This window comes from Oncorhynchus nerka, linkage group LG25 (genome assembly GCF_034236695.1).
Source record: "Oncorhynchus nerka isolate Pitt River linkage group LG25, Oner_Uvic_2.0, whole genome shotgun sequence".
Classification (NCBI taxonomy): Eukaryota; Metazoa; Chordata; class Actinopteri; order Salmoniformes; family Salmonidae; genus Oncorhynchus; species Oncorhynchus nerka.
This window is the reverse complement of record NC_088420.1, coordinates 30,832,110-30,857,801: the sequence shown is the minus strand read 5'-3', so window position 1 is coordinate 30,857,801 and position 25,692 is coordinate 30,832,110. Positions and strand designations below refer to the sequence as shown.

General features: G+C 45.1%; 1 protein-coding gene across 2 annotated transcripts in view; it reads left to right on the top strand.

Moving 5' to 3' along the window:
- Positions 1-25,692, top strand: part of LOC115109371 (guanine nucleotide-binding protein G(o) subunit alpha-like) — a 196,067-nt gene that overhangs the window by 153,166 nt on the left and 17,209 nt on the right. For both annotated transcript variants that reach the window (XM_029634196.2, XM_029634195.2), the window contains exons 4-5: positions 1,189-1,349; positions 17,945-18,073. In XM_029634196.2, the coding sequence (XP_029490056.1) occupies positions 1,189-1,349; positions 17,945-18,073 (290 nt within the window). The remainder of the gene's footprint in view (positions 1-1,188; positions 1,350-17,944; positions 18,074-25,692) is intronic.

Below are 25,692 nucleotides of genomic sequence, written 5' to 3'. Positions count from 1 at the left end.
AGAACGTAAGTGAAAATCAATCCCAGAACAACAGCAAAGGACCTTGTGAAGGTGCTGGAGGAAACAGGTACAAAAGTATCTATGTCCACAGTAAAACAGTCCTATATTGACATGACCTGAAAGGCCGCTCAGCAAGGAAGAAGCCACTGCTCCAAAACCGACATAAAAAAGCCAGACTACGGTTTGCAACTGCACATGGGGACAAAGATTGTACTTTTCTGAGAAATATCCTCTGGTCTGATGAAACAAACATAGAACTGTTTGGCCATAATGACAATCGTTATGTTTGAACACTATCCCAACCATGAAGCACAGGGGTGGCAGCATCATGTTGTGGGGGTGCTTTGCTGCAGGAGGGACTGGTGCACTTCACAAAATAGATTGCATCATGAGGGAGGAAAATTATGTGGATATATTGAAGCAACATCTCAAAACATCAGTCAGGAAGTTAAAGCTTGGTTGCAAATGGGTCTTCCAAATGGACAATGACCCCAAGCATACTTCCAAAGTTGTGGCAAAATGGCTTAAGGACAACAAAGTCAACGTATTGGAGTGGCCATCACAAAGCCCTGACCTCAATCCTATAGAAAATGTGTGGGTAGAACTGAAAAAGCTTGTGTGAGCAAGGAGACCTACAAACCTGACTCAGTTACACCAGCTCTGTCAGGAATGGGCCAAAATTCACCCAACTTATTGTGGGAAGCTTGTGGAAGGCTACCCGAAACGTTTGACCCAAGTTAAACAATTTAAAGGCAATGCTACAAAATAATAATTGAGTGTATGTAAACTTCTGATCCACTGGGAATGTGATGAAAGAAATAAAAGCTGAAATAAATCATTCTCTCTACTTTTACTCTGACATTTCACATTCTTAAAATAAAGTGGTGATCCTAACTGACCTAAGACAGTGAATTTTTACTAGGATTAAATGTCAGGAATTGTGAAAAACTGAGTTTAAATGTATTTGGCTAAGGTGTATGTAAACTTCCGACTTCAACTGTATCTATTTTCTATTTAAACTGTAATTTTAGGAGTATTTTTTATCTCTGCACAGGAAATACCTCTCTGGTTTTATTCTGTGGTATGAATACTTAATGTGAGTGCTTTGCCTGCTCCTCTCTACAGGCTTGTGTGTATAGGTTGTACTGTAGGTGCTGTAATGTACCTGTTGTTCCTATCCCTCCTCAGGCTGATGCTAAGCTGGTGTGTGATGTGGTGAGTCGTATGGAGGACACCGAGCCATACTCTCCTGAGCTCCTGGGGGCTATGATCCACCTGTGGTCCGACTCCGGCATCCAGGAGTGCTTCAGCCGCGCCCGAGAATATCAGCTCAATGACTCCGCCCAATAGTGAGTACTGCTCTACCTCTACCGCCCCTTACAGGAGGCACCTACAGGAGGGCCGGGTGCTGCAGGATCAATACAACTCTCATTACTCTGTTCAAACGATGCTCCTGTTTGTGGATCACACATACATAAACATCATCCACTCACTCCATTCATTTATGTCCATGTGACTGTAGTCATATTCAACAAATATGAATTGGTATCAAACACTTAATTTTGTATTTATATGTGCACATACACACAATCATTTAGGTTTTGGAGGGAGATCTTGAGAGCTTGAATTAATGTCATTTGGGATTTTCTTAAACAGTGTGTGTTTGTGTGTCAGTCAGAGAGATATTATCCATCTCATGACACTTCAGTGAACTCTCGAAATGAGAGAGAGAGGGAGACAAAGAAAGAGAGCGAGAGAAAGACCTAGAGAGAATTTAGCATCAGCTATCAGCTATTATGTAGTTTATTTAGGAGCCTGTGGTACTCTCTCTCATGACACTTTAGTGAGCTCTCAAAATGGCAGAGAGAGAACAACCACCAGGTGTGTCCATCGTGTCATCCACCCTATCCTGGGGCGGCAGGTAGCCTGGTGGGTAGGAGCATTGGGTTGGGCCAGTAACCGAAAGGTTGCTGGATTGAATCCCCAAGCTGACAAGGTAAAAATCTGTTGTTCTACCCCTGAGCAAGGCAGTGCTATCTGTGAGTCACTGTACCCCGGGCGCCGACGACGTGGATGTTGATTAAGGCAGCCCCCCACACCTCTCTGATTCAGAGGGTTAAATGTGGAAGACACATTTCAGTTGAATGTTTTCAGTTGTACAACTGACTAGGTATCCCCCTTTCCCATCCCAGCTAACCCAATCTGAATCATCAATGAATGCTGCATTGATTAAGTGCAAAACATCAGACATTTAAAGGCAGCTGTCTTTGTGAGTGTGGTGGTTCAGTAAGTCATCATGAGGACTAGTATGGAGAGCTCCAGCGATACACCATGACACCGGAGCAGGAGAGAGAGACAATGACTGTGGCGAGTGGCTCAGCTTCTCAAAGGAGGTGGGTAGCTTAAGCCCATAGTATCGCATTCCATTTTCTTTCAATCAACAATATGTTTATGAAACACGTTTATTTCACATTTACATGAAACTCAAGACACACCATGTAGACTTTGATATGCCAATGTCTGGCGTGATTATGTTATCGTACAGATTAGATTGGGTTGTTTTATCCCAGTCTGCTTTATGAAAACGTTGTATAACTCATTGAGTTGTATATGTCTGATGGTAGCCCACATGACAGTCGTCTCTTCTCTGTCTCTCTCTCTGAATGGCTCTGGATATGTTCTCAGTGATGTACGGGCACGTGGATGCCCTTCATTTGTGACCCATTTATTCACAATGTGCATATTCATTAGAATGCTATTTATATGGTAGTGTGTGTCTTCTCCCCCAAGGGACCAAAATAACCCATTTGAAGATTCCCAGTTAATAATACAGTGTTTATCTTATCAACTAAAACCATCAGCCGATACTGAAAGAATACCCATGAACAAGCATATCATAGCTCCCAACAAAACCATCCATGGCAGCCATTTTGTGCTACAGAGCTCACCACCCATCAGCTTCACTGAAGCAGTGCTGCGTTTTACCACATCAACTTTCAACTTTACCAGAGGTACCCATCAGATAAGTTGTAACCATATGTGGCACACCCCCACCTCCAGCCCTACCATGCCACTGTGGTGTACCACAGGACACTTAATTATCTCTGTTCTCTCTGTTCTTCTCTTAAAGTCCTCTACTTTCTGATCTTCCTCGTTTCTACCCGCTGTCTGTGAGTCACGTCAAATTGATGTCAAAAGTTGCATTTTTGGGCATTTTAGCTAACCATAACCCTTTTCCTAACCTTAACCTAATTATCCTAACCTGCAACATTAATTATCTGCTATGTAAGGGAAGCAGCCGACAGCAGGCTTGTTGCTGAGAAGTGTTGCCAGGCAGAGCACTCAAACTGGATTATGAAGAGGAGGGGTAGGAGAGGAGGGAGGAGAGTGAGGGAAGAGGGGGGATGGTGTGTGGGAGGGGGAGGATGTTACTGGCAGGGAGCCAAAGTAGTGAGGGACAGATATGAGTCCCCCATACCAAAGAGAGAGCCCCCTTCCCTCTGCACTCCACCTCTACACCACAGACCCCAGATGACCCAGCCTAATCCTAACAGCACAGAACCTCATTTCTATAGAACACCACTGGGTTGCAGAGCCACAGAGCAACTACATTTTTGTGACATACTACATAAAATACCAGACCTCAAATCCCCAAGACTTCCCTTGGGATTTTATTCATCATATTAGTTACTGGTGGAAAATATGGATGTTGATTTCATGAACTCCAGTAGATATTTCAAGGGAGGTTTGGCTGGAAGACACTGGAGAGATAATATTTCATTGAAGAGCACACTGATATCCAGTTGGATAGAAAATGTCAATTGTGTCATGGCAGAGGAATAAACACACTTTCTGCTGCTTACTCCTCATTGGATTGTGCCCTTTCTGTTCCAAAGTAAACAGAGATTCACACTTCATTTCATAGAGCACTTACTGTAGCTGGTACTGAGACTATGACACTGTATGAGACTAGACTGCAACAGACCACTCACAGTCCTTTATGGAAATCCCCCTCTTACAGCCGGCTGAAATTTGCATTGGCAGCTCCTATTTGAGGTTAAACAATACATCCCAATGGGGGAGAAAGGCAAGGCAAATACAGATAAGAGGAATGGTCAACTGGGAGAGGAAAACAGAAAAGGAGAGAACATATCAGTGATGGACAGAAAGGAGAGATTCAGAGAGGTTGGAGAGGAACGTGTGCTACCTTGGAATAATGAAACAGTCAATTCAAGGAGGCACAGGAGGCTGTGACCTATATTCTCATCATGTTTATTGGATTTGGGGTTACAAGTTGAACTTCCAGAGGGGAAATGAGCTTTTTGTTTGTGCTGGTTCATATATTGTGTAAATAATATTGCTGTGTGAATATGATGTGGATGTAGGGCTGGGCGGTATACTGTATTTTACGATATACCGGTATTGATGCACGGAACGGTTTGGGTTTTTACTTTACCTTCTATACCGGTATTTGAATGTTTAGTTTGTTAAATGTGATACGCCGTGTGTAACGTCCATTTTTATAGTTTACTTTGCAACTTGGGTCATCTCTCTCAATCCGGTTTCCGAGCCGGTCACGGGTGCACCTCAGCCACGCTCAAGGTACTAAACGATATCATAACCGCCATCGATAAAAGACAGTACTGTGCAGCTGTCTTCATCGACCTGGCCAAGGCTTTCGACTCTGTCAATCACCTTATTCTTATCAGCAGACTCAGTGGTCTCGGTTTTTCTAATGACTGCCTTGCCTGGTTCACCAACTACTGTTCACCAACTACTTTGCAGACAGAGTTCAGTGTGTCAAATCGGAAGGCATGTTGTCCGGTCCTCTGGCAGTCTCTATGGGGGTACCACAGGGTTCAATTCTCGGTCCGACTCTTTTCTCTGTATATATCAATGATGTTGCTCTTGCTGTGGGCGATTCCCTGATCCACCTTTATGCAGACGACACCATCCTGTATACTTCTGGCCCTTCCTTGGACACTGTGCTATCTAACCTCCAAACGAGCTTCAATGCCATACAACACTCCTTCCGTGGCTTCCAACTGCTCTTAAACGCTAGTAAAAACCAAATGCATGCTTTTCAACCGTTCGCTGCCTGCACCCGCACACCCAACTAGCATCACCACCCTGGATGGTTCCGACCTAGAATATGTGGACATCTATAAGTACCTAGTTGTCTGGCTAGACTGCAAACTCTCCTTCCAGACTCATATCAAACATCTCCAATCCAAAATCAAATCTAGAGTCGGCTTTCTATTTCGCAACAAAGCCTCCTTCACTCACGCCGCCAAACTTACCCTAGTAAAACTGACTATCCCACCGATCCTCGACTTCGGCGATGTCATCTACAAAATAGCTTCCAATACTCTACTCAGCAAACTGGATGCAGTTTATCACAGTGCCATCCGTTTTGTTACTAAAGCACCTTATACCACCCACCACTGCGACCTGTATGCTCTAGTCGGCTGGCCCTCGCTACATGTTCGTCGCCAGACCCACTGGCTCCAGGTCATCTACAAGTCTATGCTAGGTAAAGCTCCGCCTTATCTCAGTTCACTGGTCACGATGGCAACACCCACCCGTAGCACGCGCTCCAGCAGGTGTATCTCACTGATCATCCCTAAAGCCAAAACCTAATTTGGCCGCCTTTCCTTCCAGTTCTCTGCTGCCTGCGACTGGAACGAATTGCAAAAATCTCTGAAGTTGGAGACTTTTATCTCCCTCAACAACTTTAAACATCTGCTATCTGAGCAGCTAACCGATCGCTGCAGCTGTACATAGTCCATCGGTATATAGGCCACCCAATTGACCTACCTCATCCCCATACTGTTTTTATTTTATTTACTTTTCTGCTCTTTTGCACACCAGTATCTCTACCTGCACATGTTCATCTGATCATTTATCACTCCAGCGTTAATCTGCTAAATTGTGATTATTCACTCCTATGGCCTATTTATTGCCTACCTCATGCCTTTTGCACACAATGTATTTCGATTCTTTTTTTTCTACTATGTTATTTGACTTGTTTATTGTTTATCGTTTACTCCATGTGTAACTCTGTGTTGTCTGTTCACACTGCTATGCTTTATCCTGGCCAGGTCGCAGTTGCAAATGAGAACTTGTTCTCAACCAACCTACCTGGTTAAATAAAGGTGAAATAAAAAATAAATACAAAATCAGCATTTGTGGGTTCGATTACAGGCTCCAAATGGCCAGAAACAAATAACTTTCTCCTGAAACTTTTCAGTCTATTCTTGTTCTGAGAAATGAAAGCTATCCCACATGAGAAATTGCCAAGAAACTGAAGATCTCATACAACGCTTTGTACTACTCCCTTCACAGAACAGCGCAAACTGGCCCTAACCATAATAGAAAGAGGAGTGGGAGGCCCCGGTGCACAACTGAGCAAGAGGACAAGTACATTAGAGTGTCTAGCTTGAGAAACAGACACCTCAGATGTCCTCAACCTGCAGTTTCATTAAATAGTACCCGCAAAACACCAGTTTCAACGTCAACAGTGAAGAGGCAACTCCGGGATGCTGGCCTTCTAGGCAGAGTTCCTCTGTCCAGTGTCTGTGTTATTTTGCCCATCTTAATATTTTATTTTTATTGGCCAGTCTGAGATATGGCTTTTTCTTTGCAACTCTGTCTAGAAGGCCAGCATCTCGGAGTCGCCTCTTCACTGTTGACGTTGAGACAAACCAAAAATTCGAATTGGCTTGAGGGTCTGCTATACAAATTTCTTTCCACAGGGCCGGGAGGTGAAACAGGGATGCAGCTTAAGCCCCACCCTCTTCAACATATCAACAAATTGGCGATGGCACTAGAACAGTCTGCAGCACCCGGTCTCACCCAACTAGAATCTAAAGTCAAATGACTACTGATGATCTGGTGCTTCTGTCCCCAACCAAGGAGGAGCTACAGCAGCACCTAGACCTTCTATACAGATTCTGTCAGACCTGGAACCTGACAGTAAATCTCAGAAAGACAAAAATAATGGTGTTCCAAAAAAAGTCCAGTTGCCAGGACCACGAAAACAAATTCCATCTAGACACCGTTGCCCTATAGCACACAAAAAACTATACATACCTCGGCCTATACATCAGTACCACAGGTGACTTCCACAAAGCTGTGAACCATCTGAGAGACAAGGCAAGATTCGCCTTCTATGCCATCAAAAGGAACGTAACATTCAACATACCAACTAGGTCAAATTTGTCTCCACTTTTGTGGATTGGGGTGATCAGTCCTTGGTTCTAAATATTGGGGAAGATGCAAGAGTTGAGGATGATGTTAAAGAGTTTAAGTATAGCCAATTGGAATTTGTGTTCTGTATATTTTACCATTTAATTTAGGATACCATCAACCCCACAGACCTTTATGGGTTGGAGGGTTTGTATTTTGTCTTGTAGTTCATTCAATGTAATTTGAGAATCATCCAGTGTGTTCTGGTAGTATTTAATAGTTGATTCTAAGATTTGTATTTGATCATGTACAGTGGGGCAAAAAAAGTATTTAGTCAGCCACCAATTGTGCAAGTTCTCCCACTTAAAAATATGAGAGAGGCCTGTCATTTTCATCATAGGTAGTACACTTCAACTATGAAAGACAAAATTAGAGAAAAAATCCAGAAAATCACATTGTAGGATATTTAATGAATTTATTTACAAATTATGGTGGAAAATAAGTATTTGGTCACCTACGAACAAGCAAGATTTCTGGCTCTCACAGACCTGTAACTTCTTCTTTAAGAGTCTCCTCTGTCCTCCACTCGTTACCTGTATGTATTAATGGCACCTGTTTGAACTTGTTATCAATATAAAAGACACCTGTCCACAACCTCAAACAGTCACACTCCAAACTCCACTATGGCCAAGACCAAAGAGCTGTCAAAGGACACCAGAAACAAAAAATTGTAGACCTGCACCAGGCTGGGAAGACTGAATCTGCAATAGGTAAGCAGCTTGGTTTGAAGAAATCAACTGTGGGAGCAATTATTAGGAAATGGAAGACATACAAGACCACTGATAATCTCCCTCGATCTGGGGCTCCACGCAAGATCTCACCCCGTGGGGTCAAAATGATCACAAGAACGGTGAGCAAAAATCCCAGAACCACACGGGGGGACCTAGTGAATGACCTGCAGAGAGCTGGGACCAAAGTAACAAAGCCTACCATCAGTAACACACTACGCCGCCAGGGACTCAAATCCTGCAGTGCCAGACGTGTCCCCCTGCTTAAGCCAGTACATGTCCAGGCCCGTCTGAAGTTTGCTAGAGAGCATTTGGATGATCCAGAAGAAGATTGGGAGAATGTCATATGGTCAGATGAAACCAAAATACAACTTTTTGGTAAAAACTCAACTCGTCGTGTTTGGAGGACAAAGAATGCTGAGTTGCATCCAAAGAACACCATAGCTACTGTGAAGCATGGGGGTGGAAACATCATGCTTTGGGGCTGTTTTTCTGCAAAGGAACCAGGACGACTGATCCGTGTAAAGGAAAGAATGAATGGGGCCATGTATCGTGAGATTTTGAGTGAAAACCTCCTTCCATCAGCAAGGGCATTGAAGATGAAACGTGGCTGGATCTTTCAGCATGACAATGATCCCAAACACACCGCCCAGGCAACGAAGGAGTGGCTTCGTAAGAAGTATTTCAAGGTCCTGGAGTGGCCTAGCCAGTCTCCAGATCTCAACCCCATAGAAAATCTTTGGAGGGAGTTGAAAGTCCGTGTTGCCCAGCAACAGCCCCAAAACATCACTGCTCTAGAGGAGATCTGCATGGAAGAATGGGCCAAAATACCAGCAACAGTGTGTGAAAATCTTGTGAAGACTTGTCATTGCCAACAAAGGGTATATAACAAAGTATTGAGATAAACTTTTGTTATTGACCCAATACTTATTTTCATTTTTTTTTCTCATTTTGTCTGTCATAGTTGAAGTGTACCTATGATGAACATTACAGGCCTCTCTTATCTGTTTAAGTGGGAGAACTTACACAATTGGTGGCTGACTAAATACTTTTTTGTCCCACTGTATATGTTTTTACTATTTGTTCTTTGTTATTGAGCCAAAAAGATTGGATAAGTGGTTTATCCATACATCTCCGTTTTTGATAACTATTTGTGTTGTTGTTTGTTTCGAGTTTTCCAATTTGACCAGAAGTGAATTGATTTCTCACGTGCTGTTCATCTTTTTCCGTAATGTATTTCTGTATTGTTTTAGTGATTCACCATAGTGAAAGTGTAGGCTCAGGTTTTCTGGGTCTCTATGTTTTTGGTAGGACAGGTTTCTCAATTTCTTAGGTTTATGCATTCTTCATCAAACCATTTGTCAGTGTTGTTCATTTTCATAGGTTGTCTGCTTGATGTTTTTGATTTGATAGGTAAGCTGAGAGGTCAAATACTGTTTAGGTTTTCTACTGCCAAGTTTACACCTTCACTATTACAGTGAAACCTTTTGTCTAGGAAATTGTCTAGAAGGAATTTAATTTGTTGTTGCCTAATTGTTTCTTGGTAGATTTCTACCCTATTTTCCTTCCACCTATCGCATTTCTTAATATTATTCAGTTCCTTTGGCTTTGATCCCTCGTGATTGAGCGTGGCTCTGTTCAAGTAGAGTGTGTTTTTGCTGTAATCTGATAGGGGTGTTAGTGGACTGACTGTGAACGCTCTAAGAGACTCTGGGTTGAGGTCAGTGATAAATTAGTCTACAGTACTACTGCCAAGAGATGCGCTATAGGTATACCTACCATAAGAGTCCCCTCGAAGCCTACCATTGACTATGTACATACCCAGCGTCTGACAGATCTGCAGAAGTTGTGACCCGTTTTTGTTGGTTATGTTGTCGTAGTTCTGTCTAGAGGGGCATATGCGGGAGGGAATGCTCTCACCTCCATGTAGGTGTTTGTCCCACTGTGTGCTGAGGGTGTTGTGTTCTTGTCCAGTTCTGGCATTTAGTTCGCCACAGACTAGTACATGTCCCTGAGCTTGGACATTTTTGCTCTCCCCCTCTAGGAGGGAGAAGCTGTCCTAGTTAAAGTATGGGGATTCTATTGGGGGGATATAGGTAGCATACATGAGGACATTATTCTCTGTTGAGAAATAATTTCCTTAATCATTTCTAGCCAGATGTAAAATGTTCCCAATCTCTCTCCATGCCACTTTTCACACAGACCTAGCCCCGCCCCCTCAAGAAGCACATTTGTTGTTCTTCGACCACAAAACCATTGAGTTCAATCTGCATGGTCAATGCAGCACATGCAACAATGTTGATGACAACGATGCTGTTTTTACTTTTCTTCTTAATATAAATTGACTATTTGTTTGTTTCTTAGCAACATCTGCAAACAGCTAGTTTGTCTTTTCTTAGCAAGTTGGGCCTACATCCTGTTAGCCCCTAATGCTATTCGCTAGCTAGCTAATAAATGTCAGAGCAAACGTAATTAGTTATACAGCCTGATGATACCAGTGATGGTGTAGGCTTAAATCAGCATGTTGTTCAAATCAAAGAGGAATTACACAAAGCAAGAATATGTTAGCTACATGAAGTGGCTAAGAGTAAACATTCAATGTAGCCAAAGATTATAGGATCCCCTAGGAAACACTTATCAACTCTTTGGTTCCTACTCTGTCACAATAACTCCTCCCTGGCATTTTAATTTGTTGTCATGTCAAACAATACTGTATTCAAAGTGCTCACTATTATATTCTAACTATAGAATTAAAATAATCATTATATTTCCATGATTCCAACAGTTCACCCAAGTGTTTTGCTCTAAATACCAAGTCAAATCAAATCAAAATTTATTTGTCACATACACATGGTTAGCAGATGTTAATGCGAGTGTAGCGAAATGCTTGTGCTTCTAGGTCCGACAATGCAGTAATAACCAATGAGTAATCTAGCTAACAATTCCAAAACTACTACCTTATACACACAAGTGTAAAGGAATAAAGAATACGTACATAAAGATATATGAATGAGTGATGGTACAGAGCGGCATAGGCAAGATACAGTAGATGGTATCGAGTACAGTATATACATATGAGATGAGTATGTAAACAAAGTGGCATAGTTTAAAGTGGCTAGTGATACATGTATTACATAAAGATGCAGTAGATGATATAGAATACGGTATATACGTATACATATGAGATTAATAATGTAGGGTATGTAAACATTATATTAAGTAGCATTGTTTAAAGTGGCTAGTGATATATTTTACATCAATTCCCATCAATTTTTCCATTATTAAAGTGGCTGGAGTTGAGTCAGTGTGTTGGCAGCAGCCACTCGATGTTAGTGGTGGCTGTTTAACAGTCTGTTGGCCTTGAGATAGAAGCTGTTTTTCAGTCTCTCGGTCCCAGCTTTGATGCACCTGTACTGACCTCGCCTTCTGGATGATAGCGGGGTGAACAGGCAGTGGCTCGGGTGGTTGTTGTCCTTGATGATCTTTATGGCCTTCCTGTGACATCAGGTGGTGTAGGTGTCCTGGAGGGCAGGTAGTTTGCCCCCGGTGATGCGTTGTGCAGACCTCACTACCCTCTGGAGAGCCTTACGAATGACTTCAGCCTCCTGAGGTTGAAGAGGCGCTGCTGCGCCTTCTTCACGATGCTGTCTGTGTGGGTGGACCAATTCAGTTTGTCTGTGATGTGTATGCCGAGGAACTTAAAACTTACTACCCTCTCCACTACTGTTCCATCGATGTGGATAGGGGGGTGTTCCCTCTGCTGTTTCCTGAAGTCCACAATCATCTCCTTAGTTTTGTTGACATTGAGTGTGAGGTTATTTTCCTGTCACCACACTCCGAGGGCCCTCACCTCCTCCCTGTAGGCCGTCTCGTCGTTGTTGGTAATCAAGCCTACCACTGTTGTGTCGTCCGCAAACTTGATGATTGAGTTGGAGGCATGCGTGGCCACGCAGTTCAGAATGCACCCTTGTGGGGCCCCGGTGTTGAGGATCTACCCTCACCACCTGGGGGCGGCCCGTCAGGAAGTCCAGTACCCAGTTGCACAGGGCGGGGTCGAGACCCAGGGTCTCAAGCTTGATGACGAGTTTGGAGGGTACTATGGTGTTAAATGCTGAGCTGTAGTCGATGAACAGCATTCTCACATAGGTATTCCTCTTGTCCAGATGGGTTAGGACAGTGTGCAGTGTGGTTGAGATTGCATCGTCTGTGGACCTATTTGGGCGGTAAGCAAATTGGAGTGGGTCTAGGGTGTCAGGTAGGGTGGAGGTGATATGGTCCTTGACTAGTCTCTCAAAGCACTTCATGATGGCAGAAGTGAGTGCTACGGGGCGGTAGTCGTTTAGCTCAGTTACCTTAGCTTTCTTGTGAACAGGAACAATGGTGGCCCTCTTGAAGCATGTGGGAACAGCAGACTGGGATAGGGATTGATTGAATATGTCCGTAAACACACCAGCCAGCTGGTCTGCGCATGCTCTGAGGGCGCGGCTGGGGATGCCGTCTGGGATGCCGTCAGTGAAGGAGAGTGCGCATGTTTTGGTTGCGGGCTGTGTCAGTGGCACTGTATTGTCCTCAAAGCGGGCAAAAAAGTTATTTAGTCTGCCTGGGAGCAAGGCATCCTGGTCCGTGACTGGGCTGGTTTTCTTTTTGTAATCCGTGATTGACTGTAGACCCTGCCACATACCTCTTGTGTCTGAGCCGTTGAATTGCGATTCTACTTTGTCTCTATACTGACGCTTAGCTTGTTTGATTGCCTTGCAGAGGGAATAGCTACACTGTTTGTATTCGGTCATGTTTCTGGTCACCTTGCCCTGATTAAAAGCAGTGGTTTGCGCTTTCAGTTTCACGCGAATGCTGCCATCAATCCACGGTTTCTGGTTTGGGAATGTTTTAATCGTTGCTATGGGAACGACATCTTCAACGCACGTTCTAATGAACTCGCTCACCGAATCAGCGTATTCGTCAATGTTGTTGTCTGACGCAATACGAAACATATCCCAGTCCACGTGATGGAAGCAGTCTTGGAGCGTGGAATCAGATTGGTTGGACCAGCGTTGAACAGACCTCAGCGTGGGAGCTTCTTGTTTTAGCTTTTGTCTGTAGGCAGGGAGCAACAAAATTGAGTCGTGGTCAGCTTTTCTGAAAGGAGGGCGGGGGAGGGCCTTATATGCATCGCGGAAGTTAGAATAGCAATGATCCAAGGTTTTACCAGCCCTGGTTGCGCAATCGATATGCTGATACAATTTAGGGAGTCTTGTTTTCAGATTAGCCTTGTTAAAATCCCCAGCTACAATGAATGCAGCCTCAGGATATATGGATTCCAGTTTGCAAAGAGTCAAATAAAGTTTGTTCAGCGCCATCGATGTGTCTGCTTGGGGGGGAATATATACGGCTGTGATTATAATCGAAGAGAATTCCCTTGGTAGATAATGCGGTCGACATTTGATTGTGAGGAATTCTAAATCAGGTGAACAGAAGGACTTGAGTTCCTGTATGTTGTTGTGACCACACCACGTCTCGTTAACCATAAAGCAAACGCCCCCGCCCCTCTTCTTACCAGAAAGATGTTTGTTTCTGTCGGCGCGATCCGTGGAGAAACCAGCTGGCTGCACCGACTCCGATAGCGTTTCTCGAGTGAGCCATGTTTCCGTGAAGCAAAGAACGTTACAGTCCCTGATGTCCCTCTGGAATGCTACCCTTGCTCGGATTTCATCAACCTTGTTGTCAAGAGACTGGACATTGGCGAGTAGTAAATCAAATCAAATCAAATCAAATTTTATTTGTCACATACACATGGTTAGCAGATGTTAATGCGAGTGTAGCGAAATGCTTGTGCTTCTAGTTCCGACAATGCAGTGATAACCAACAAGTAATCTAACTAACAATTCCAAAACTACTGTCTTATACACAGTGTAAGGGGATAAAGAATATGTACATAAGGATATATGAATGAGTGGCATAGTTAAGTGGCTAGTGATACATGTATTACATAAGGATGCAGTCGATGATGTAGAGTACAGTATATACGTATGCATATGAGATGAATAATGTAGGGTAAGTAACATTATATAAGGTAGCATTGTTTAAAGTGGCTAGTGATATATTTACAACATTTCCCATCAATTCCCATTATTAAATTGGCTGGAGTTGGGTCAGTGTCAATGACAGTGTGTTGGCAGCAGCCACTCAATGTTAGTGGTGGCTGTTTAACAGTCTGATGGCCTTGAGATAGAAGCTGTTTTTCAGTCTCTCGGTCCCAGCTTTGATGCACCTGTACTGACCTCGCCTTCTGGATGATAGCGGGGTGAACAGGCAGTGGTTCGGGTGATTGATGTCCTTGATGATCTTTATGGCCTTCCTGTAACATCGGGTGGTGTAGGTGTCCTGGAGGGCAGGTAGTTTGCCCCCGGTGATGAGTTGTGCAGACCTCACTACCCTCTGGAGAGCCTTACGGTTGAGGGCGGAGCAGTTGCCGTACCAGGCGGTGATACAGCCCGCCAGGATGCTCTCGATTGTGCATCTGTAGAAGTTTGTGAGTGCTTTTGGTGACAAGCCGAATTTCTTCAGCCTCCTGAGGTTGAAGAGGCGCTGCTGCGCCTTCTTCACGACGCTGTCAGTGTGAGTGGACCAATTCAGTTTGTCTGTGATGTGTATGCCGAGGAACTTAAAACTTGCTACCCTCTCCACTACTGTTCCATCGATGTGGATAGGGGGTGTTCCCTCTGCTGTTTCCTGAAGTCCACAATCATCTCCTTAGTTTTGTTGACGTTGAGTGTGAGGTTATTTTCCTGACACCACACTCCGAGGGCCCTCACCTCCTCCCTGTAGGCCGTCTCGTCGTTGTTGGTAATCAAGCCTACCACTGTTGTGTCGTCCGCAAACTTGATGATTGAGTTGGAGGCGTGCGTGGCCACGCAGTCGTGGGTGAACAGGGAGTACAGGAGAGGGCTCAGAACGCACCCTTGTGGGGCCCCGTGTTGAGGATCAGCGGGAGGAGATGTTGTTGCCTACCCTCACCACCTGGGGCGGCCCGTCAGGAAGTCCAGTACCCAGTTGCACAGGGCGGGGTCGAGACCCAGGGTCTCGAGCTTGATGACGAGCTTGGAGGGTACTATGGTGTTGAATGCCGAGCTGTAGTCGATGAACAGCATTCTCACATAGGTATTCCTCTTGTCCAGGTGGGTTAGGGCAGTGTGCAGTGTGGTTGAGATTGCATCGTCTGTGGACCTATTTGGGCGGTAAGCAAATTGGAGTGGGTCTAGGGTGTCAGGTAGGGTGGAGGTGATATGGTCCTTGACTAGTCTCTCAAAGCACTTCATGATGACGGAAGTGAGTGCTACGGGGCGGTAGTCGTTTAGTTCAGTTACCTTAGCTTTCTTGGGAACAGGAACAATGGTGGCCCTCTTGAAGCATGTGGGAACAGCAGACTGGTATAGGGATTGATTGAATATGTCCGTAAACACACCGGCCAGCTGGTCTGCGCATGCTCTGAGGGCGCGGCTGGGGATGCCGTCTGGGCCTGCAGCCTTGCGAGGGTTAACACGTTTAAATGTCTTACTCACCTCGGCTGCAGTGAAGGAGAGACCGCATGTTTTCGTTGCAGGCCGTGTCAGTGGCACTGTATTGTCCTCAAAGCGGGCAAAAAAGTTATTTAGTCTGCCTGGGAGCAAGACATCCTGGTCCGTGACTGGGCTGGGTTTCTTCTTGTAGTCCGTGATTGACTGTAGACCCTGCCACATGCCTCTTGTGTCTGAGCCGTTGAATTGAGATTCTACTTTGAGTAGGGAGTGGCGCGCGATGTGCCCGTCTCCGGAGCCTGACCAGAAGACCGCTTCGTTTGCCTCTTTTACGAGGTCGTTGTTTTGGGTCGCAGGCTGGGATCCATTCCGTTGTCCTGGGTGAAAGGCAGAACACAGGATCCGCTCCGGGAAAGTCATATTCTTGGTCGTACTGATGGTGAGTTGACGCTGCTCTTATGTTCAGTAGTTCTTCCCGACTGTATGTAATGAAACCTAAGATGACCTGGGGTACCAATGTAAGAAATAACACGTAAAAAAACAAAAAACTGCATAGTTTCCTAGGAACGCGAAGCGAGGCGGCCATCTCTGTCGGCGCCGGAAGTAACATTTGGTTAAAAATAAGGCCTAGATTGTTTGCAGATATAGTGCAACCCCACGTGGCAGAGTGGAAATTATCTCAAATGAGTGCAGGAAATGCAGGAATTGAAAATGCTGAAATATTTGTGGGGTTGAATTGAACACTATATAACAATCAGAATGGAGAAAGACCCATTGAAATCACTTAGAATGTATGTGTTGACACCCTAGGGTCACGCACTACTCATGAAGCACATTTAGAACTTTTATTATTAAAAAAACTAAAATACCGTCAAATACAGTGATGTGATATTTTGACCATATCGTCCAGCCCTATGTGGATGATTTGGCCAGAATTAAACATTCATCGGCAGTAATGACTATAACCCCAGTTGTCTTATTGTCGCCCCCTGGAGACATTGAGGTTTACTACATCTCTCTGAGCAGATTGGCTGGCCTGTAATGGCAGGGCAGGGTGAATCCACTCTCTGGAGTGGTTTCATCTGGGTTAAAATGACCATGTCAGTGTGAGTTATGGACACACTTTGTACAGATGTCATATCTCATTCTAGCTCCAGCAGTTACATCACAGGTCTCCCCCACTGCTCTTCCTCTATCTCCCCGACCTCGGGCCTCTTTCTATTTTTCTCTCTGCGTCATCCTCTCTGCCCCCCTCCCTATATCATGGACAGACAGGCAGACAGTGTGGACACAGCCCAGGTATTTAGGCACTACTGTTAATGAGCTGCATTAGTGCTTGGCACCCTGCCACCCGAACTGAGAGCTTGGCAACGGATGCAGCACATCTCCCGCTGGACATCGACTTGTTAATCATTTATCACTCATTTATCACTCATTTCACGTGTACATACATTCAAAACCATTCAGCAACATACTGCACTGTGGTTCCATGCAGCTTATGGTTGCGTTATATGCAGTGTAAATGCCCCCCTCAGTTGGTTGTGTCACCAGGCTGTGGCCAGGTTGGAATGTTCACACACTGCTGCTGAATACTGCAGCTGCCAAGCGAAGCCCCACGGCTCTCAACTGGACTCAGATCAGTGAATGACACCATTACACATAAACACAGATGGCGGGAGAGAATATGTTTCTATGTGAGTGAGTGAGTGAGTGAGTGAGTGAGTGAGTGAGTGTGTGTGTGTGTGTGTGAGAGAAACAACGTGAGGCACTCTGTGAATTGTTATTGTTTTGTTATTATCCCTATGTGATTAGAAAATTTAAAAATGTGTCTCCGTGTGTGTGCGTGCATTTGTGTGAGTGAGTGAGTGAGGTGACTTCCTGTGTGTTTTGTGTGAGAGAAACAAGATGAGGTCACTCATGTCTATTTTATTGTTTTGTTATTATCCCTATGTGATTAGAACATTTAAAAATGTGTCTCCGTGTGTGTGCGTGCATTTGTGTGAGAAACGTCATGAGGTACTTCCTGTAATGTTTTGTTGACCCCTAGCAAGATGGATGTCATCATTGTCTATTTTCCCTCTCTTGATTGTTACCTCTCCTGCATGTGGAGCAGCAGGTTTGCACCCATAGCTCAAATGTAGCATAGTCTTCGACACTTCCTATCCAAAATGTCCACAGAGCTTAGGGTTGAGTAAACAGAGTGCACTGCTCCAGTCATTAGGCTATAAGCTTTTTGTCAGTCCCTCATCCAGGCTCAGGGGAGCAGGGCAGACTACTTCTTCTCCAATCGATGATTTAAGTAAATTAATTAAATTCTGTGGTGAATGAAACCATTGTGCACTTGTGGCCCCAGAAGAACAGAGTTCAGACCCCCTGTCTCAGTCCACAGAGCTTAGGGTTGAAAACAGAGTCCAATGCATTGATCCTAACTGGCATCTCTATCTCTCTCCTCAGCTACCTAGACAGTTTAGACCGGATCGGTGCTCCTGACTACCAGCCCACAGAGCAGGACATTCTCAGAACCCGAGTCAAGACCACTGGCATCGTAGAAACTCACTTTGTCTTCAAGAACCTGCACTTCAGGTGAGACACTAGCTCAGTGCTCCTCTTCCTTCTCAAATATTCTTCTGCAGGTTTCCCCAACTGGTGGCCCATGGGGGATTTTATTTGGCCACCCATGTTTTCTTAGCAAAGAAAAAAATATATACACTACCGTTCAAAAGTTTGGATCACTTAGAAATGTATTTTTTTTTTTAAAGAATTTTTTTTTTTTTTTGTCCATTAAAATAACATAAAATTGAAAAGAAATAAAGTGTAGACATGGTTTATGTTGTAAATCACTATTGTAGCTAGAAATGACAGATTTTTAATGGAATATCTACATAGGCGTACAGAGGCCCATTATCAGCAACCATCACTCCTGTGTTCCAATGGCACGTTGTGTTAGCTAATCCAAGTTTATAGTTTTAAAAGGCTAATTGATCATATTATGAAAATAATTTTGCAATTATGTTAGCACAGCTGAAACTGTTGTCCTGATTAAAGAAGCAATAAAACTGGCCTTCTTTAGACTAGCTGAGTATCTGGAGCATCAGCACTTGTGGGTTTGATTACAAGCTCAAAATGGCTAGAACACAAAGAACTTTCTTCTGAAACTCATCAGTCTATTCTTGTTCTGAGAAATGAAGGCTATTCCATGCGAGAAATTTCCAAGAAACTGAAGATCTCGTACAACGCTTTGTACTACTCCCTTCACAGAACAGTGCAAACTGGATCTAACCATAATAGAAAGAGGAGTGAGAGGCCCCGGTGCACAACTGAGCAAGAGAACAAGTACATTAGAGTGTCAAGTTTGAGAAACAGATGCCTCACAAGTCCTCAACTGGCAGCTTCATTAAATAGTACCCATAAAACACCAGCCTCTGGTCGACAGGTTCTCAAGCTTCGGTTGGCTCGTCAGGCTTCCATTGCCGAAGCTACCGGGGATGCCTCAGCTAGCTCGTCAGGATTCCATTCCTCAGCTGGCTCGACAGGTCCTCAAGCCTTGTCAGGCTCCCACGTCTCAGCCGGCTCGACTGGTTCCCGCGCCTCAGCCGGGCTCGACTGGTTCCCGCGCCTCACCCGGCTCGACTAGTTCCCGCGCCTCACCCGGCTCGACTGGTTCCCGCGCCTCACCCGGCTCGACTGGTTCCCGCGCCTCACCCGGCTCGACTGGTTCCCGCGCCTCACCCGGGTCGACTGGTTCCAGTGCCTCAGCCGGGTCGACTGGTTCCAGTGCCTCAGCCGGGTCGACTGGTTCCACCCGTGCCTCACCCGCCATGACTGGTCGACCCGGCTGGGTTCCCGCGCCTCAGCCGGGTCGACGCGCTCAGCCGGGTCGACTGGTTCCAGTGCCTCAGCCGGGTCGACTGGTTCCAGTGCCTCAGCCGGGTCAGCCGGCCTCAGCCGGGTCGACTGGTTCCCGCGCCTCAGACGGGTCGACTGGTTCCAGTGCCTCAGCCGGGTCGACTGGTTCCCACGCCTCAGACGGGTCGACTGGTTCCAGTGCCTCAGCCGGGTCGACTGGTTCCCGCGCCTCAGCCGGGTCGACTGGTTCCAGAGCCTCAGCCGGGTCGACTAGTTCCCACGCCTCAGCCGGCTCAACTGGTTTCCGCGCCTCAGCCGGCTCAACTGGTTTCTGCGCCTCAGCCTGCTCGACTGGTTCCCGCGCCCCAGCCGGCTCAACTGGTTCCTGTGCCTCAGCCGGGTCGACTGGTTCCAGTGCCTCAGCCGGGTCGACTGGTTCCTGCGCCTCAGCCGGGTCGACTGGTTCCTGCGCCTCAGCTGGGTTGACTGGTTCCCGCACCTCAGCAGAATCGACCGGTCCGCTCCTGGTCCTTCTGGACCGTCCCTTTGGCCAGCGTCCTGTGGCTGGAGCCACTCCCCCTCTCTGGCACTCGTCGCCAGTTTACTCATTATTACGCACCACCATCGGTATGTGCACCTGTGCCTCATGAGACTCACCTGGACTCGATCACCTTCCTGATTACCTCCCCTATATCTGTCACTCCCTTTGGTTCTTTCCCCGGGCATTATTGATTCTGTTTGTGTTTCATGTCTATACGCTACTCGTGTTTGTTATATTGTCCGATGTTCCGGTTATTATTAAACTCACCACCTGCACTTGCTTTCCGACTCCCAGCATATACAAATACAATACAAATTGTTGTTTTAGTCAAACATATCTGTTTGGGGTGCTTGCGGTCAATTTGCAGTCTACAAAGGATTTTTAATTATGTTCTGACAATCCGCTCAAGAAGAAATCTGCCCTCGACTGAATCTAGTTGATGATCCCTACTCCAACTCCTTTCAGTATTTAGAAAATAGATGCATTGGTTATGCTGCATTTACGTTGATCTTTTCATGAAACCATGTAAAGGGAATACTTGGTAAATACAGTATGTGTGCTTAAATGGAGATTGCCATACAGTTGAAGTCGGAGGTTTACATACACTTAGGTTGGAGACATTAAAACTTGTTTTTCAACCACTCCACAAATGTCTTGTTAACAAACTATAGTCAGTTTAGGACATCTACTTTGTGCATGACACAAGTAATTTTTCCAACAATTGCTTACAGACAGATTATTTCACTTATAATGCACTGTATCAAAATTCCAGTGGGTCAGAATATTACATACATTAAGTTGACTGTGCCTTTAAACAGCCTTTAAACAGCTTGGAAAATTCCAGAAAATTATATCATGGCTTTAGAAGCTTCTGATAGGCTAATTGACATAATTTGAGTCAATTGGAGGTGTACCTGTGGATGTATTTCAAGGCCTACCTTCAAACTCAGTGCCTCTTTGCTTGATATCATGGGAAAATCATGGTCCTGGAGTGGCCTAGCCAGTCTCCAGATCTCAACCCCATAGAACATTTTTGGAGGGAGTTGAAAGTCTGTGTTGCCCAGCAGCAGCCCCAAAACATCACTGCTCTAGAGGAGATCTGCATGGAGGAATGGGCCAAAATACCAGCAACAGTGTGTGAAAACCTTGTGAAGACTTACAGAAAAAGTTTGACCTCTGTCATTGCCAACAAAGGGTATATAACAACGTATTGAGAAACTTTTTTACGTGTTATTTCTTACATTAGTACCCCAGGTCATCTTAGGTTTCATTACATACAGTCGAGAAGAACTACTGAATATAAGATCAGCGTCAACTCACCATCAGTACGACCAAGAATATGTTTTTCGCGACGCGGATCCTGTGTTCTGCCTTTCAAACAGGACAACGGAATGGATCCCATGCAGCGACCCAAAAAAACGACTCCGAAAAAGAGGGAAACGAGGCGGTCTTCTGGTCAGACTCCGGAGACGGCACATCGTGCACCACTCCCTAGCATTCTTCTCGCCAATGTCCAGTCTCTTGACAACAAGGTTGATGAAATCCGAGCAAGGGTAGCATTCCAGAGGGACATCAGAGACTGTAACGTTCTTTGCTTCACGGAAACATGGCTCACTGAAGAGACGCTATCCGAGGCGGTGCAGCCAGCGGGTTTCTCCACGCATCGCGCCGACAGAAACAAACATCTTTCTGGTAAGAAGAGGGGCGGGGGCATATGCCTTATGGCTAACGAGACATGGTGTGATGAAAGAAACAGGAACTCAAATCCTTCTGTTCACCTGATTTAGAATTCCTCACAATCAAATGTAGACCGCATTATCTACCAAGAGAATTCTCTTCGATTATAATCACAGCCGTATATATCCCCCCCCAAGCAGACACATCGATGGCTCTGAACGAACTTTATTTGACTCTTTGCAAACTGGAATCCATTTATCCGGAGGCTGCATTCATTGTAGCTGGGGATTTTAACAAGGCTAATCTGAAAACAAGACTCCCTAAATTTTATCAGCATATCAATTGCGCAACCAGGGGTGGAAAAACCTTGGATCATTGTTACTCTAACTTCCGCGACGCATATAAGGCCCTGCCCCGCCCCCCTTTCGGAAAAGCTGACCACGACTCCATTTTGTTGATCCCTGCCTACAGACAGAAACTAAAACAAGGGGCTCCCACGCTGTCCAACGCTGGTCCGACCAAGCTGACTCCACACTCCAAGACTGCTTCCATCACGTGGACTGGGATATGTTTCGTATTGCGTCAGATAACAATATTGACGAATACGCTGATTTGGTGTGCGAGTTCATTAGAACGTGCGTTGAAGATGTCGTTCCCATAGCAACGATTAAAACATTCCCTAACCAGAAACCGTGGATTGATGGCAGCATTCGCGTGAAACTGAAAGCGCGAACCACTGCTTTTAATCAGGGCATGGTGACTGGTAACATGACCAAATACAAACAGTGCAGCTATTCCCTCCGCAAGGCTATCAAACAAGCTAAGCGTCAGTATAGAGACAAAGTAGAATCTCAATTCAACGGCTCAGACACAAGAGGCATGTGGCAGGGTCTACAGTCAATCACGGACTACAAGAAGAAATCCAGCCCAGTCACGGACCAGGATGTCTTGCTCCCAGGCAGACTAAATAACTTTTTTGCCCGCTTTGAGGACAATACAGTGCCACTGACACGGCCTGCAACGAAAACATGCGGACTCTCCTTCACTGCAGCCGAGGTGAGTAAGACATTTAAACGTGTTAACCCTCGCAAGGCTGCAGGCCCAGATGGCATCCCCAGCCGCGCCCTCAGGGCATGCGCAGACCAGCTGGCCGGTGTGTTTACGGACATATTCAATCAATCCCTATACCAGTCTGCTGTTCCCACATGCTTCAAGAGGGCCACCATTGTTCCTGTTCCCAAGAAAGCTAAGGTAACTGAACTAAACGACTACCGCCCCATAGCACTCACTTCCGTCATCATGAAGTGCTTTGAGAGACTAGTCAAGGACCATATCACCTCCAGCCTACCTGACACACTAGACCCACTCCAATTTGCCTACTGCCCAATAGGTCCACAGACGATGCAATCTCAACCACACTGCACACTGCCCTAACCCATCTGGACAAGAGGAATACCTATGTGAGAATGCTGTTCATCGACTACAGCTCGGCATTTAACACCATAGTACCCTCCAATCTCGTCATCAGGCTCGAGGTAGGCTTGATTACCAACAACGACGAGACGGCCTACAGGGAGGAGGTGAGGGCCCTCGGAGTGTGGTGTCAGGAAAATAACCTCACACTCAACGTCAACAAAACTAAGGAGATGATTGTGGACTTCAGGAAACAGCAGAGGGAACACCCCCCTATCCACATCGATGGAACAGTAGTGGAGAGGGTAGTAAGTTTTAAGTTCCTCGGCATACACATCACAGACAAACTGAATTGGTCCACTCACACAGACAGCATCGTGAAGAAGGCGCAGCAGCGCCTCTTCAACCTCAGGAGGCTGAAGAAATTTGGCTTGTCACCAAAAGCACTCACAAACTTCTACAGATGCACAATCGAGAGCATCCTGGCGGGCTGTATCACCGCCTGGTACGGCAACTGCTCCGCCCTCAACCGTAAGGCTCTCCAGAGGGTAGTGAGGTCTGCACAACGCATCACCGGGGGCAAACTACCTGCCCTCCAGGACACCTACACCACCCGATGTTACAGGAAGGCCATAAAGATCATCAAGGACATCAACCACCCGAGCCACTGCCTGTCCACCCCGCTATCTTCCAGAAGGCGAGGTCAGTACAGGTGCATCAAAGCTGGGACCGAGAGACTGAAAAACAGCTTCTATCTCAAGGCCATCAGACTGTTAAACAGCCACCACTAACATTGAGTGGCTGCTGCCAACACACTGACACTGACACTGACTCAACTCCAGCCACTTTAATAATGGGAATTGATGGGAAATTATGTAAATATATCACTAGCCACTTTAAACAATGCTACCTTATATAATGTTACTTACCCTACATTATTCATCTCATATGCATATACTGTACTCTATATCATCGACTGCATCCTTATGTAATACATGTATCACTAGCCACTTTAACTATGCCACTTTGTTTACATACTCATCTCATATGTATATACTGTACTCGATACCATCTACTGTATCTTGCCTATGCTGCTCTGTACCATCACTCATTCATATATCCTTATGTACATATTCTTTATCCCCTTACACTGTGTATAAGACAGTAGTTTTGGAATTGTTAGTTAGATTACTTGTTGGTTATTACTGCATTGTCGGAACTAGAAGCACAAGCATTTCGCTACACTCGCATTAACATCTGCTAACCATGTGTATGTGACAAATACAATTTGATTTGATTTGAACTTTTGTTATTGACCAAATACTTATTTTCCACCATAATTTGCAAATTAATTAATTAAAAATCCTACAATGTGATTTTCTGGATTTCTTTTCTTCTCATTTTGTCTGTCATAGTTGAAGTGTACCTATGATGAACATTACAGGCCTCTTATCTTTTTAAGTGGGAGAACTTGCACAATTAGTGGCTGACTAAATACTTTTTTGCCCCACTGTAAATCAGCCAAGAACTCAGAAAAATAATTGTAGACCTCCACAAGTCTGGTACATCCTTGGGAGAAATTTCCAAACGACTGAAGGTACCACCTTCATCTGTACAAACAATGGTACGCAAGTATAAACACCATGGAACCACGCAGCCATCATACCGCTCAGGAAGGAGACGTGTTGTCTCCTAGAGATGAACGTACTTTGGTGCAAAAAGTGCAAATCAATCCCAGAACAACAGCAAAGGACCTTGTGAAGATGCTAGAGGAAACAAGTACAAAAGTATCTATATCCACAGTAAAACGAGTCGACGTAACCTGAAAGGCCTCTCAGCAAGGAAGAAGCCACTGCTCCAATACCGCCATAAAAAAAAGCAGACTAAGGTTTGCAACTGCACATGTCCTCTGGTCTGATGAAACAAAAATAGAACTGTTTGGCCATAATGACCATCGTTATGTTTGGAGTTAAAGGGGAGGCTTGAAAGCCGAAGAACACCATCCCAACCGTGAAGCACGGGGGTGGCAGCAGCATGTTGTGGGGGTGCTTTGCTGCAGGAGGGACTGGTGCACTTCACAAAATAGATGGCTTCATGAAGAAGGAAAATTATGTGGATGGAAAATTGTGGACATCAGTCATGAAGTTAAAGCTTGGTCACAATTGGGTCTTCCAAATGGACAATGACCCCAAGCGTACTTCCAAAGTTGTGGCAAAATGGCTTACGGACAACAAAGTCAAAGTATTTGCGTGGCCATCACAAAGCCCTGACCTCAATTCTATAGAAAATGTGTGGGCAGAACTGAAAAAGCGTGTTCGGGCAAGGAAGCCTACAAACCTGACTCCATTACACACCATCGAATGGGCCAAAATTCACACAACTTACTGTGGGAAGCTTGTGGAAGGCTACCCAAAACGTTTGACCCAAGTTAAACAATTTAAAGGCAATGCTACCAAACACTAATTGAGTGTATGTAAACTTCTGACCCACTGGGAATGTGATGAAAGAAATAAAAGCTGGAATAAATCATTCTCTCTACTATTATTCTGACATTTTACATTCTTAAAATAAAGTGGTGATCCTAACCGATCTAAGACAGAGAATTTTTACTAGGATTAAATGTCAGGAATTGTGAATAACCGAGTTCAAATGTATTTGGCTAAGGTGTATGTAAAATTCTGACTTCAACTGTACATTCATGGATTCTACCCTAGGTTAATAGGTT